The sequence below is a fragment of the Hippocampus zosterae genome, chromosome 14 (genome assembly GCF_025434085.1).
Source record: "Hippocampus zosterae strain Florida chromosome 14, ASM2543408v3, whole genome shotgun sequence".
Lineage (NCBI taxonomy): Eukaryota > Metazoa > Chordata > Actinopteri > Syngnathiformes > Syngnathidae > Hippocampus > Hippocampus zosterae.
Window position 1 is genome coordinate 11221500 of NC_067464.1, and position 14400 is coordinate 11235899.

A 14400-nucleotide genomic window follows, 5' to 3' on the forward strand; every position below is an offset into this window, starting at 1 on the left:
AAACAAGGATTCACACTCATACATTTGGAGAATTTAGAGACCTCAATGAACTCAACATGTTTTTGGAATGTGGTAGAAAGCCCACACAAGCACGCAGAGTGCGTGCGAAACCCAAACAGGAAGGCCAGAAGTTTTTAAAAAACCCAAAGATACAGAGGTAGAAACTTCTTACGTGATAAAAAACGGATAAGCTGCTTTAAACTATTCAAAGTATCTTATTAGTGTCCTCAAAAGAACCCTTTGTGTACCCCGTTTAGAAGGTGGGAGGGGGTCACTGAGAAATTTGACAGCCTTCGTCTGTGCAAATAACATATAGTTTGTAGGGAAAGTGCGCCATCTATCGGACCACCATATAGCGACGGCATGTGCTTCTTGAGTTCCCTCATCCTTTCGACGCAGTCAATTTGAAATATTAGATTCTCCTGCATTGAAAAGAAAGAAAAGCGTCACTCCAATGGCTTGAACATCCATTAAAAGTGTATTGATTTAAATAGTGAAACAATTTGACAAAGTTAAGGAGACAGAATCATATCAGAACACTCAAAGATATCCCAAATACCTGTGACAGAAGAATCGTCCACTACTCCACATAACCACTGAGGTAAATATCGATAACAGCAAACACAACACTCTTCGACATGTAGCATTCCATCACCACACAAACTAGCTCTATGTAACAAGTGTCACAATGTCACAACAACTGCACAATTATCCATTCTGAATTTGGACTTTTTTTTCCCAATGACATTTTAAAACTCAGGTGTCAAATTCACGGCCCAGACGCCTGATTCAACCCATCACTAACAATTATGTGCCCCACGAAAACATCCCCAAATTTTTCACAACAGGTAAAATGCAGGTGCAATTAGGTAGTATGATAATGCTGTAGCTGTAGTTTTAAAAGTTCCATATTATCATTAACAAGATACAGCTTCTACAGTTCCATCCTAACAGACTAAATTCTATTACATACATTACAGGCTTGAAATAAGTGGTTTCACATCACATTTTGCAAGTTAAAATTCACACTTTGTATCCATTACAACACACTGACTTGCAAAACTGAGGATCACAAAGTTTTCTGCGGGGATGTGAGACGGTCCCAAAAATTGTTCCTGGCCAGACGAACGCACATTAACATGCCGCAGCACGCTTATGTCACTGATCACTGGGAAAGAGGTCAGTGGCAAGCTTGCTGCTACATACGCCACACTACTTAGCGAGCAGCAAGCTTTGGTTGGCGAGCTAGTGCGCTAAACATGTTGCGATGTCGCTCCTAAGTGAGTAATCATCCAGCTACGCTTTGGAAAGTATTGTTTTCATCAAGGGGTGATAAAGACAGATGGAGAAGCCATGCTAATTGCAATGCTAACCTAAAATTGACACGGAATTGTGAAACACTGGAATTCAGTGCTTGGGTGATTGAGAACACGTCACCGACGTCTGGCTGGAACCGCGTTAAACGAGGAGCGAATACATCTTTGAACAGCAAGAGACAGACAGTTTGATAAGTGTCTCTAGAGAAAATGATAAACGATGCTACACAGCTGAACAGGACTGAAACTGGAAATTATGTTATGCGTACATCAGCCGAGAGGAGCGGCTTCCAAAATTAAAAGTATTGAGTACTGAGTTTTGAGATCTGCACATTAAATGTTCTCAAAATTACATTACAGTAGATCTTATATATTAAAGAAAAAAAATTGCTTCGTTAAAGGACATTCATTCATCTTCCGAACCGCTTGATCCTCACTAGGGGGGTGGCTGGAGTCTATCCCAGCTGTCTCCGGGCAGTAGGCGGGGGACACCCTGAATCGGTTGCCAGCCAATCGCAGGGCACACAGAGACGAACAACCATCCACGCTCACACTCAAACCTAGGGACAATTTAAAGTGTTCAATCAGCCTGCCACGCATGTTTTTGGAATGTGGGAGGAAACCGGAGCACCCGGAGAAAACCCACGCAGGCCCGGGGAGAACATGCAAACTCCACACAGGGAGGCTGGAGCTGGAATCGAATCCGGTACCTCTGCACTGTGAAGCCGAAGTGCTAACCACTGGACTACCGGGCCGCCCCGCTAAAGGACAATACAACCAATTAAAAAATACTAAGTTTAAAATGATATTCATATTTGTCTTTGAAATTGCCCCAGTGGAAATGTTTCCAGGCATGAAAATAAATGAAATAAAAACTTGTTGATTATAAACCGACACCAAATGTTTCTATTGTGGTTTAACATAACCCTTTGACCTGCTCCTCAAAATTAGAAAGTTCATTAATAAGCAAAACTGCTTCTCAAAGAAAAAAAACGCTATTCTGAGCCTTACGAAACAACACTGATTACTGAATTAGGATTAGAAACAATCTCAAAGGGCGCTCTCCCTTTCGTCTCCCAGGTTGATGGAGCGCAGGTTCTGGTTGTGGTGGACGGTGGCGGTAGTGACGGTGGCATTGCCGCTGCCCGGTGAGATGATGACAGCAGGCGAGACGTTGGTGGGGGAGGTGGCGAACTGTTGTTGTTGGCGGATGCTGTTGTTGGTGTTGGAATTGGTGTCGCCGGTGTTGTTGTTGAGCGTGGTGTTGCTCTCGCTGCGGTTGAGGTTGCTGATCCCGCCGGGAGGCCACCCTTCGTCCGGGCTGCTCGCCATCAGGCTGGCGTCGGAGGCCGCCTCGGAGCAGATGGACATACGGGCCGCCGTGGAGTCCTGCAGGCTGCTGGGGAGGAAACCTCGCTTCTTCACCACACCCTCCAGCTCCAGCTCCATAACACCTGACCACGCCGCTGCCTTCGCCAAACCGGGTTCTCCTGCTGCCTGCTCCGGAGAGCTCTCAGTGGACTCCTTTGGATCCAAAATACCTTTGGTGAGAAAATGTGAGGATTTGGCTTTCGCTTCTTTTTGGAGGAGCGGCGTGGTGTTGTCTGCCTCCTCCGGGCTTGAGTCATCATCGCTGGACAGCTTGCGGACGCGCGACTCGGCCGTGTTGTTTCTGGAGCTCGTGCTGTGGTCCAGCTTCTCATCCTCCTCGCTGATGGGATCGAGGAGTTGGCCATCAGACCCCGAGGGAACGTCTGCGGCGTCAGACGCCTTGGAGACCCTCTTGATGAAGGACTTGCGGCCATCTTGGTCTGCTCCTTCCTTAGCCTGTCAAGTGGGAAAAGAATTCAATGAGAACATAAAAATATACAGAAGTATACTGATTGGATGGGTGGTCTCTGGAGAGCGAATTCTTTTCAGCATTTGGTGCCAAAGCACGCAAAGTTAGCAATTAAGTAAGTAGCAATGATCTCGCCGTTCCCACTATGATGTGTGAGGCTAAGTCCACACATACATCTCCTGCTGTTGACGGCCATTCATCCCATTGGAGGTCTGAAATGCAATCTCCTTGGGTGTACATTTGAATTTACATGTCGATTATCTCCTGCACATATGTACAAATCTACACTTCTTAATATATAATAACTCATCTTTCTTGTAACAAGCTAACTGTTGCAGTGTGCTTATGACTCTCCACCAACCCCTTTATCGTCCGAGCCGGCTGCCTGGAGGAAGGTCGACGGCTGGGGCTGCACTGGCCTCTCCGTCGCGCCGCCCGACACGTCCAGCTGGGCCATCTGAGCAATGTACTCCTGGTAGGCGTCGCGGTACTCTGCCTGCTGCCTGTTCGTCAACCTGCAGATGTTGTTGGACGATTCTTGCGAGTTGAGGCTGGACATGCTTGTGGTGCGGAGATTCGCTACCTGGCAACAAGACAACGAAAAAAAGGCCACATTATGTACCATCTACACAGTCGAATTTGAAACGATTAAACAGCTGAATGGAAAAAAATTCAAATTAGTGTTGAATATGTTGAACAGTATGTTTATTATTGTGGCTGTAATTTACAGTGGTTGTAGGACTACATTAAACGGACTGTTTCGTTCAGTTTTTGTTAGCATCTGCTCCAAGGGTGCCTATAGTTTAAACATGGGTTTGCTGATGTATCAGAGATTTTGCAAATCCAACCTGAAGGTGAAAATATTAACCATGGGGCCCCTTGTGTGCTTTTTTTCAGTCTGCTGATACATCCCGGAACAGCGCTGACTTCCTCTGGTGTGCTCTTTTCTCGCTCTATACTACATGAATAAAGTACATGCGGCCAACACGAAGAGCACTTTGTGGCTTTGTGACAAGATTTTGAGAGTACGACCGTGAATGTCCCATTTAAATATGCTTACGCCGAAAAAAAATCGTTTACAAAATGCACACCCTCCTGCACCTGATCATATCTTGTGGTGTTTGCACATAAGCAGCTGCCAGAGAGAGGACTGACCGGCCACTGCGAGTTGCTGCCGTGTCTCGGGCGCTCTTCTAGTCCTGCTCCACTGAGCTCCTCGAAGCTCAGATTGAGGCTGAAGGTCCCTCCCTCCCGCTGGGCCCCCGACAAGCGCCTGCCGGGCTCTGCGCTGTAGACGCTGTTGCCCTGCTCACTTGGAGCTCGCGACTCCTCCTCGAGCAGAGCCTGGCTTTCGGCAAGCCGTTGTTCCATCACCTTGGGAAGAAGAGTTTGTTAACTCAACACAGACTCCCAAGTGAGATCACTGTGACATACAAACAAACATGTAACAAGGCAACAGGAAATAGCAAGACGGGGAACTTTGAGCTGCTCCTTATGAGGAGCCACTCGCTGTCCACTCATCCCTGACAATGACCTCCCTTCATCCAGATATCAGTTGGCCATCATCGACCAGATGGCTGAGCTGGCTGCGTCCTGGCAACGCAACACTGGTTTAGTGCACGAGGCCGTACAGACGCAGCACTTTCCAGCTGCTCTGATGTGAGCTGAGCATCAGATGTTTGCTAAAACCACGACTTATTAGGAGGCTGCAACACGTGTTAGTAATTCAAGGCTTCTCGTAAGACTGGTTATGAAATCTCAATTCCAATATTTTATATTAGCACAGGATGTGATATTACAAAATGCGTCCAATCTCTTTTGGGAGGAAATATGAGAGGATACTCTATCGCTAACTGCGACTGGGTGACAATCAGTCCGGGTACATATTAACTCTTGCCCAAAGGCAGCTGGGATAGCCACCAGCTCACCCACGACCCTAATGAGAACAAGCACTATAGAAAATTGCTGGATGGCAAACATCGGTAATGGTTTGGTGAAATGGTTTAGGAATAGGGCTTGAACCAGTCTGAAAATAATCCAATTGAAAAGTTTTTCCCTCTCAATAAAGTGATTGAGGATGAGGCATTTTTTTGCATCTTGCTCTCTCAATCAACATATAAATACTAATATGTTGTACTAATGTCGTATTATGAACTCATGAATGGTTTCCCTATTCATACTATTTTGTACACCACAGATGACATTAACTATTTGTTCAGAAATAGTTCTTCCCAACCGAATGCAGGTGTCACCAATATGATGCGCAAAACTGGGCATTAGTGAAAACTAGGTCCTCACCATTCCCCTGAAGAGCTGCCAGTCACCAAAGTTCATATCCATCTCTTTCTTCAGCTCATCCAGGTTGCACTGTGCCAGGACTCGTCCGTTTATGTTAGCCTACAATGTTTAAGGACAATCAAATGAATGATGGGATTACACATAGATGAGATAAAATGAGAACCATGAAATGCATCAAAGACTCCACATGTAAAGTTGAGAATGGTATTGCCAGGCGCACCTTCTTAACGGTGGCAGTGTACTGACGCAGCATGCTGGCGTCGATTCCATCGATCTGTTTGAGGAACTCGCACACCGCATCTGTGCTCATTGAGCTGAGCAGGACAGCTGGGGAGGCCTAGCAAAACATGCAGTCATAATGAGAAGGACACATTCATGGCGTCCGCGCGAGTCCAGCTTACTGGGGCGGACCCGGCCCGGCATGTTAGTGCACTCTTAGTGCATGAGGGAAAAATCAGGTCTCTGTGGAGGGGAGAAACTCGCCGGCCTGTGGTCAGGATTGCACACAGTAACTCCCTCAGTCAGTCACACAAATTAAGGGTAAGAGCAAACAAAGCTGCCAACCAATCCAAACAGCTACACCACTTTGTTCTTTTTTAGTATGCATATGCTGTACAAGCACATAAATTGTATGCAACGTACTTAAGGGACGGAGACAGGGAGTCTGAGTGGTGCTGGTTTAGCAGTTACTACATCAGTAATACCAGAGCCTGTTGATGAGCGAAGATCACCTCCATTTCGCCACACCGCATCCCCGCTATCTAATTTAAAAGCACAACTCTCGGTTCTTTCTTTTCCGTATCATTCCTTTCACTCAACCACCCCTGTATAGACCGAGTACTCTCTTTTCCTTCGCCCTGCAACGTGTGTTTATCACTCTGACGCCTAACGGCCACCCAGGCTTTGTTTCGGATTCCTGGATAGAAGAGTGTGGCACTTAATAAGATGGCGAGTGGCGTTAGACAGCGGCGATGGACTGTAGTACGGCGGCGGGCAGGAGGACAACTACTGCTATTTGTGCGAAACTGTTAGTGCAACTAGGGGACAGTGAGTGTTTTACGTGACGTGCCTATTATCTGATTGTACACCATGCACGATATTGATAAGAGTGTGCGTTAGTCGAATGTCTGCTTGGATGCAGATTAGGGTTGCAGCGGCATACTGGTTTCACAGTCTGTATGAACACTGATGGATATCACGCATCGTGTGCATGATGCAATTTTGTAAAAACGACCGAGAGACACAAAAGTAGATGTATTCGGAAAATCACAATACGCCCTTGCTGTTTTCTCGAGTCAATCAGGTTCAGCTACAGATGGGATTTTTTTTTCCTCCAGCGACAAAGTTATAAATCACAACACATCTTAAAATTTGTGAGGGACAAGATTTTATAGATAAAACTTGATGTGCTAGGGGAAAAACATCTGTGTCCGATATATATTTAGGGACACACAAAGGCATCCGTGATTAAAATTTTCAGTTGACCAGAGTAATTGTTTGTAGTTTGTAAAAATGACCAATATTTCCAGTTGTGTACCATTATTAATCTTTAATTCCCACAGAAAATTTGACCACCCCTTTGCAACCTGAATTTCCCCCAGCAATAATCCAATAAGAACTGTTATTTATCCAATTTTCATCCTGTTCAACTGTCATACCATTGCAACCCCACTGCAGAGACTGAAAAAAAAGCATTGAAACCATCAATATACCTGCTTTGATTTGTAAGGCAGTGACCTTAAAAGCTTGATAAGGAGACAAAAAATAGCAGACGGACATATGGTCAGACAAAAAAGACACATGTACAACGACATGAGGCCAAGGGGTGCACCTGTGGAAAGAGGTGAAAGAAGGCAGAGGCAGAAATGAAGAGGGGGGGGGGGGGGGGTAAAGGCAGAAAGGCACAACATGAAAGCACAGGAAGGACTTTGGAACCGGGCAGGCGGCAGCCCCATTCCATCCTTGCCAGAAGACGAGGCTAATGGAGGTGGAATTATTACACAAGTAGATTTGGTTTTCAGAGCTTTTGGGGCTCAAAATATTTGCAGACAGAACATCTTACGCCCAAGACACATGAGAAACCGAGTTGAAGAGAAGCAAAGGTTTCGATTTGGGCACGGCTGTCAAATCGGAGAGAAAAAAAAACACACACACACAAATATCAGAGGGTGTGTCCAAGTGTGTAAGTCTATGTGTTTGTGTGAACCGGGGTGTGTGTGATAAGACTGTAATTACAGCTGGGCTGAGCTCAGGGCAGGGCAAGAAGGATGGGGAAGAGGAAACAGAGCTCCGCACGAGCGGAAGCGTCTTGGTAAGGAGATAAGCTCGAACAGCGCTGGGCTCATTGTCACCGTGTGTGTGTGTGTGTGTGCATTGCTAGTTGCTCTGATGATAATCCCCGTAGACAGAGGACTCCACATTCACACTTCTATAAGCTTGGCAATTATACTGGGCTCGCCCCGCTTACATATCCAAAGAATTACACATAAACGAGGCCGTGCGCAAGCGCATCTCAACATTTGCAGATTTGCGGGAAGGGATAAGATGGGCTGATGCGCATCGGAAAAGCCGTAACTAAGGATGAAACCGAGGGCAGTTATACAGCGGTGGAGACAGGACAAAGGCGCAAGCGGCTGATGGAGGTGGAAGGGAAAAGATAGACAGAGAAGGAATATTCTCAGTGTTCTATATTGAAATCTGCCATATAGTGCAACTCCTTTAAATGCTTGCTGGCGCCAGGCTGATAAGTGGCTTTGTGGAGCCGACGAAAAGTCTTATCATTCATTTGTTCCAATAGAAGCTTGCTCTCTTTGAATGTGTGGACATCGGAGTGTCTCACGCGTAACTATGACACGTTGGATAGAATGGTTCCTCTGTGTTAAAGGTCCCAGGCACAAACGATTGGGGTCTGGGAACGAGGAGTCGAATAACTTTTCAACATGCACCGAAAGAGCATGTCAAGGCATGCAATGTTCAGCATGCTTGAGGTTTTGCAAGTTCATCAGCGAGCAAATTATTAGTAATAACAAGCTACATTTTTTACAAAACTGGGGTATGCTTTGTGGTTTATTCTGTTACCATGGAGGGGTCAGAGGGACAGGAGTGGAGGCCTTCTCTTGCATCCTCTGCTATAACTTCCTGACATGGGCACAGAATACAAACAAGGGTTGTGCAGAGGATTGGGTCTAATGGACTTGATGGCCATTTCTTCTTGAAATAACCTTCGAGGACTTGCAAGTTAATTGAGAGGGGGGAAATGTGAGACCTTTACACTGAGGAGACGATAGTGGAATTAAGGGGACAGGATGGAGGGATGAGCAGGTAAAAGACACACAAAAATCATAGGACTACAATATTCACAAACTCCACTGCACAGTACCTACTCAGGTTTGCCATGGCTCGACCTGTCTTTCACACATTTCCATCGGCAAAACTATGATCCAAGCATGTCAAGTTATCCTACCTGTGACACACAAATCTTCACTCACTGGTCAAGTAAAGGTGCCATTGTCACATCCTCACATACCAGCTTGCTTTGTTTCACCTTTGACAGCGGCATTATTATACTCCACAGTCTCCATTTTGCTGCTGTGGTGCATTTTCTCACTGCGCTCAGTCTCCTCTTCAATGAAATGCGTCGACCAACCGCGAACAGCAGCCACAGGGTGAAAAGTTATCCAGGAGACCGTTGTGGGCCTCCATTTATAATATGTGGTTTGTTCGTGTGTCTGGTGCCATTGGATGCATTCAGTGTGGTTTGTGAATTCCTGCCGTACTATTTTTGAAGTGGAAAATAGAACCAAAAATGCTGAACCAGTGCGGTGTAGTGGAAAAAAAAGGTAATATGGTTGGGTACTATCTGGTCTGTTAATTGCTGGATGAAATGTACGTAGAAACCATCATATAGTGATGGCAGTGAATTTGTTGCACCAATTTAGGTGTTTTTTTTTTCCGACAGCCGTAATGACTGATTCATCGTCCTCTCACAAACGAACTGACAAAATACACAATTAACATTAGGAGAATAGAGGTCTGCTTTTCAAGTGTGTACTTACAAGTCCACCAGTGAGGTCCTTGGTGTGAAGAGGATGCTTAATGGAAGGGTGCATGGTTGAGGGGGCATGATGGGGGTAATGCCTTGGCAGGTGATACACATGTTGGGGGAAATAAGGCTAGGGAGGCAGGAGGAGAGGAGGTCAAATGAAAATCATAGGAGGGAGCTAAGGCACACAAACAAAAACAAAAATAAAAAATCCAGAGCAGGGATGGGCAACTTAAAAAATAGTGGGGGCCACATTTTTTTTAAAATCAGTGCTACTGGGGGGGTTTACACAGGACCATACTCTCTCGTGATCGAGCAAATAATTGCACACCGCGTGTGCAAAATATGTGTACCATATATATATATGTGTGTGTGTGTGTGTGTGTATTTATAGCTATATATATATGTGTACACACACACACACACACACACACACACACACACATACACATATATATATATATATATATATATATATATATATAGAGCTATAGATACACAAACACACACACGCGCGCGCGCGCGCGCACGCACACACACACAAACAGTCTATAAAAAAACACTAATAAACCTGTATACATTTGCCACTCAATATTGGGGGTTTATGTCCCCCAAAAGCCCCAAAATTATTGAAAATAAATCATAAATATTGGGGAAAAAAATCTTCAAATGAGCCATGATTATTTTGGGGTTTAATTTTATTTTTTTCTGTGGGGGGGTGAGTGAGGAAATTAATTAAGGGGGCACTCAAAGTATGGTCGCAGGCCCAGCAGTTGCCCATTCCTGCTATAGAGAGAAGAAGCAAACTTGGTCATTATCATTTTGGGTGCCAATAAAATGTCCTAATGGATGGAAAATGAAGTATGAAACAAAGTTTAGGCGTGTGTTGCGACTCGTTGTGAGCACATGTAAGCCACGGATGAGCCTTATTTTTTTCATAAGCTCTACATCGTATTGGGAAGGACCTTATGGACCTCGGTGCCAGCATCCTCCATCTTGTCTTACCCGGTTGTAGAAGGGGTGCTGAGGACCAGTCATGCCACTGAAGTAGGCACTGTGAGGCTGAGGCGGCAAGGAGCCGGCAAAAGAGCCCGACGGTGAGCATGTGGCGTTGTGCTGGCCGTATCCCAGCTGTGGACGGGGCACCACCGCCTCCTGCAAAGGCATTGTGGGATACGAAACCCCTCCCACATGCATCTGCTCCCTGGCTGCACGCACATCTAAAGAAAGGAGAGAATCACGGGAAGAGAGGAAAAGAGAGGGAATTGTTTGTGTGTGACGCCCATGATCATATCTCTGGCGGTGAGTATAAAGGGCCTTCAGATGCTACCCACGCATGAAAAAAATGGCATTATTTCATCATCTGTGACAAATGAATAAATGAATAGAGGGAATCAATTTGGGGGGAAGAGGGAACTCTTTTTAAGTGAAAAGACATGTAAGCGAGTGAGTGAAATGTTGCAGATGTTGCAACGACAACAATCTTCCACAGTGAATTCTATTCACACTTTCTTTTTTATTTTTACAACTCAATTTGCTTACAAGGAAGCAGCCTTGTTGACATTCTTTTTTTTTTCACGACAGTGATATGCGAGTCACGTGATCATTTTGGCAAAAGGAGCCCGAGACAAACAAATACATAACACAAACAAAAGACCATGGGAACTCATATGCACAACAGAACTGTGCGGCAATTGTTCTCCCCTATCAATCTGAGTCGACGCTGAGCAAGAGAATTGGGGGAACCTCCCAAAGTGAAGTTAAACAAGGCCAGCAACCGGAACAGAGTGGCTCTGTGTTGCTGGCAAGAAAGTCGAAGCCAGAAACAGAAGGCACCAGAATGTCTCCTGGTTATACAAGTGGTGGCTGAATGACACACTGAGTGAGACCCAAAGCAGCCTGTGAACACAATGAGGGCCTTATGAAGTGAGTCAGGCCCATGGGCGGGTATCACTGACGGTGCTGCCCACTGGCTGGCCACAGGACACTGGGCACCAAGTCGCGGATGCGCACAGATTCAGAGGAGGGAGCGAGATGACATGACCTTCCTCTTCATAGGGAAACTGTTAGAGGAATCTATGAGCAAAATTGTATCATGTTTAAAGTTTCATTTTAATTTGGACACATCGAAACGTTTGGGTGCGTATCCAGCACCCCCAAATGCCTGCACACAAAGGCGCCGGCCATCTGGCCGGAGGGCTGTTGAAGTCCACAATTAGCACGTCAATACAGGTGGGCGACCACAGGGGAGATGGTGAAACTTGGTCACAAAAGGGGAATGAATAATTCGGGAACAGCGGTTGAGCAACAAAAGACGAGTTGAGAACACCCGGCGCGCCCAGGCGACATTGGCCATCCGCAAAGTCTGTAACATGTTAATTCGATGCAGCCCAGACAGAAAAGGCGCCAATGTACTGATGGTTCAAGTTTGAAAAACAGGTAACCAATCACTAGCGATTGCTGGACCGGGGGTGCGGCATGCAAATATCGGGGGCAGTGTTTTTCGTGTATTTTGCATGTGTTACAATAAAATGTCGAACTCGCGGAGACGGGACTTTGAGTGTGATCGCGGAGCAACTAACCGTCGTTCGCTCTCAGAGATCCGCTTCCGCCGATATTGAAGATAATTTTCCAGTGTACCGAGTCTTTAACTTTGTCAGAGAAAATCTCTGACAGAAATGTAGAGGTGAAAACCTCCACTAATAGTTTCACTTGGCTATTTTTACGAGATCCCTTAATTTGGTCCAATGCGTGACTCAGCATTGCTTCATTAGGACAGACTTTATTTGTGTGTGTGTGTGTGTTTCCCTGTGGTCTCCTCACACGATGACGCAGCAACTTCACACTAGGCGTCATTGCCACTGAAATGAGCCGAACGTACACTGACGCATGGCATGAAATGTGCGGTGCCACTTTGGCTCCCATCTTTATATAGTTGACCCTCTAAACCCTCTAAAAAAAAATTTAAAGGGTTGATTTTAGGATTTTGGGGGGAATTGGAATTCAAAATAGGATAAAGACTAACCACCAGGGCACCAGGCTGCCAATTGCATAACTAATAAAGGCTTATACAGTGCACTCCGCTTAATAGAACACCGGTTAATAGAGCAAAAGGCTCTGGAACAGATTTGCCTAATGCAATTTCCTATAAAGATACTCCGCTTAGTAGAACAGATCTCCGCTTAATAGAACAGGCCGTAAGCAATGAACATTGTAAACTAGTGGTTTTCGAAGTGTAGCTATCGCGATACTGTACCACTATCGCGAGAAAACGCGGTAGTTCTAGCCGTATACAGTAACAGGTAGCACGCGTCACTCCACACATAGACACACGCACGTCACAATGGCTTCAACTTCATTCAAGAGACGAGAGAGAGACGAAGTGTAGCTATCGCGATACTGTACCACTATCGCGAGAAAACGCGGTAGTTCTAGCCGTATAGAGTAACAGGTAGCACGCGTCACTCCACACATAGACACACGCACGTCACAATGGATTCAACTTCATTCAAGAGACGAGGGCTATCACCTGCGGATAAGAAGGACATACTCAGACGATACGATGCATTGCCGGATTCTCAGAAGGTACGCCCGCGGTTTCCAGGACTTCCCTCTTATCCAGCGCATTGAGAGTGAAGTCAACCGCAAAATTACGGACTCCTGTTTCCAGACAAAAGTAACGAAATTTTTCTCGTGATTTGAGATGTTTGACTGAAGTTGATTAAAGTTGTTGTTTGATTAAAGATATGGACGTCCACAGTCGAAATATCTCTTCTAACTCGTCAGCAGGGGGTTTTCTGCGTGCATAACTTGGTCGTCGACGTGTCTGAAGGTGTACCTAATAAAGTGTCTCCGGTTAATAGAAACCCCGCTTAGTAGAACAGAAGCACTTCGGCCCAATGGTGTTCTATTAAGCGGAGTGCACTGTACTAAATTGCCAATTCAGAAAGTAACCAAATGTTTTAAATCGGCTAAGACACTTCCCTTCACCGCCCAAATGGATATATACAGTAATCATGTACTGAATGTGTTCATACCTGCTATAATTTCTCTGAGTTTGGGGTCCAGATTTACGGTGCAGGGGAGGAACATCTCCACATCTCTTGCAGTGAGGACAGGTGTTCGGGAAGAGAGGAACACCTCAAAGCTGCGGATGTCGCCGTCGATCTCCAGCAATGGCTCCACATCCTTGGTGGTGGGAATACTCTTGGACAGCCTTCAGAGGAAAAGTGCAGATGTTGAAAAACTACACGATACAGACAAAAGTGCTGGTTATCAATTCACGACTATATGGTCAGGTTTTCATGTTTTACACCCAACTCATCCGAGGATGCCTTTATGGGCATTGTTTCCATGCTGGAACAGAAAAATGCCAAACCCCCAAACTATTCTCGTCCAAATTTTGAATTGAAATTGGAAAAAATGTCTTGTTCATGAAGAATTAAAACACGGGAGGAATTAAGAGGAGAAGAATGTCTCAATACTGAATACACAATATATGGGACAGACCATAGTCTGGTTGAAAATAAGAGGAAATAGAAAGCAGCACAGTTAAGATGGAAGAGATACTGTATGTAACGGTCATCATCATCGTCCTCATCAGAGGGCCGAGATAACCAGATTTAGAGAAGACAAGATAGCAGAGGGAGGTGCATGTTCAAGGACAGATAGAGTGAGGGACGTTATCATCTCTGAGCAGAGGAGGAAACCTGAGAAGATGACAATCAGGGCAATTTAGCAAGCGGCAGACGGAAGCGCGTCATGCTGCAGCGCTGCAGTTAACATGATGTTTGTTATCACAAGCCCGTCGTAAACACTATGTTCTGGGATGGTTACATTACTCTGTCACAGTTCAGCTCTTGTTTATAACGCAGGGGCAAGTTTTCTGTTAAGAAGTTCACACG

The 14400-nt window shown here is 45.5% G+C and overlaps 1 protein-coding gene and 1 long non-coding RNA gene across 5 annotated transcripts in view; one reads left to right on the top strand and one right to left on the bottom strand.

Annotated features, from left to right (window-relative positions):
- Positions 1 to 459: 459 nt before the first annotated feature.
- Positions 460 to 14400, bottom strand: part of kidins220a (kinase D-interacting substrate 220a) — a 41444-nt gene continuing 27503 nt past the window's right edge. Inside the window, exons 25-33 of one of the 4 annotated variants that reach the window (XM_052086167.1) lie at positions 13534 to 13712; positions 10502 to 10716; positions 9510 to 9626; positions 7167 to 7199; positions 5675 to 5791; positions 5455 to 5553; positions 4312 to 4530; positions 3518 to 3739; positions 460 to 3143 (exon numbers count right to left, since the gene is read on the bottom strand). In XM_052086167.1, coding sequence (XP_051942127.1) covers positions 2367 to 3143; positions 3518 to 3739; positions 4312 to 4530; positions 5455 to 5553; positions 5675 to 5791; positions 7167 to 7199; positions 9510 to 9626; positions 10502 to 10716; positions 13534 to 13712 — 1978 coding nt within the window. In that variant the 3' untranslated portion in view covers positions 460 to 2366. Of the gene's footprint in view, positions 3144 to 3517; positions 3740 to 4311; positions 4531 to 5454; positions 5554 to 5674; positions 5792 to 7166; positions 7200 to 8532; positions 8593 to 9509; positions 9627 to 10501; positions 10717 to 13533; positions 13713 to 14400 lie in introns of all 4 variants that reach the window. The other 3 variants (XM_052086166.1, XM_052086168.1, XM_052086169.1) reach the window with 3 other exon arrangements.
- Positions 3739 to 5237, top strand: LOC127614818 (uncharacterized). The gene is made up of 2 exons (XR_007966706.1): positions 3739 to 4127; positions 4292 to 5237. It is a non-coding gene; the product is annotated as an uncharacterized LOC127614818 (long non-coding RNA).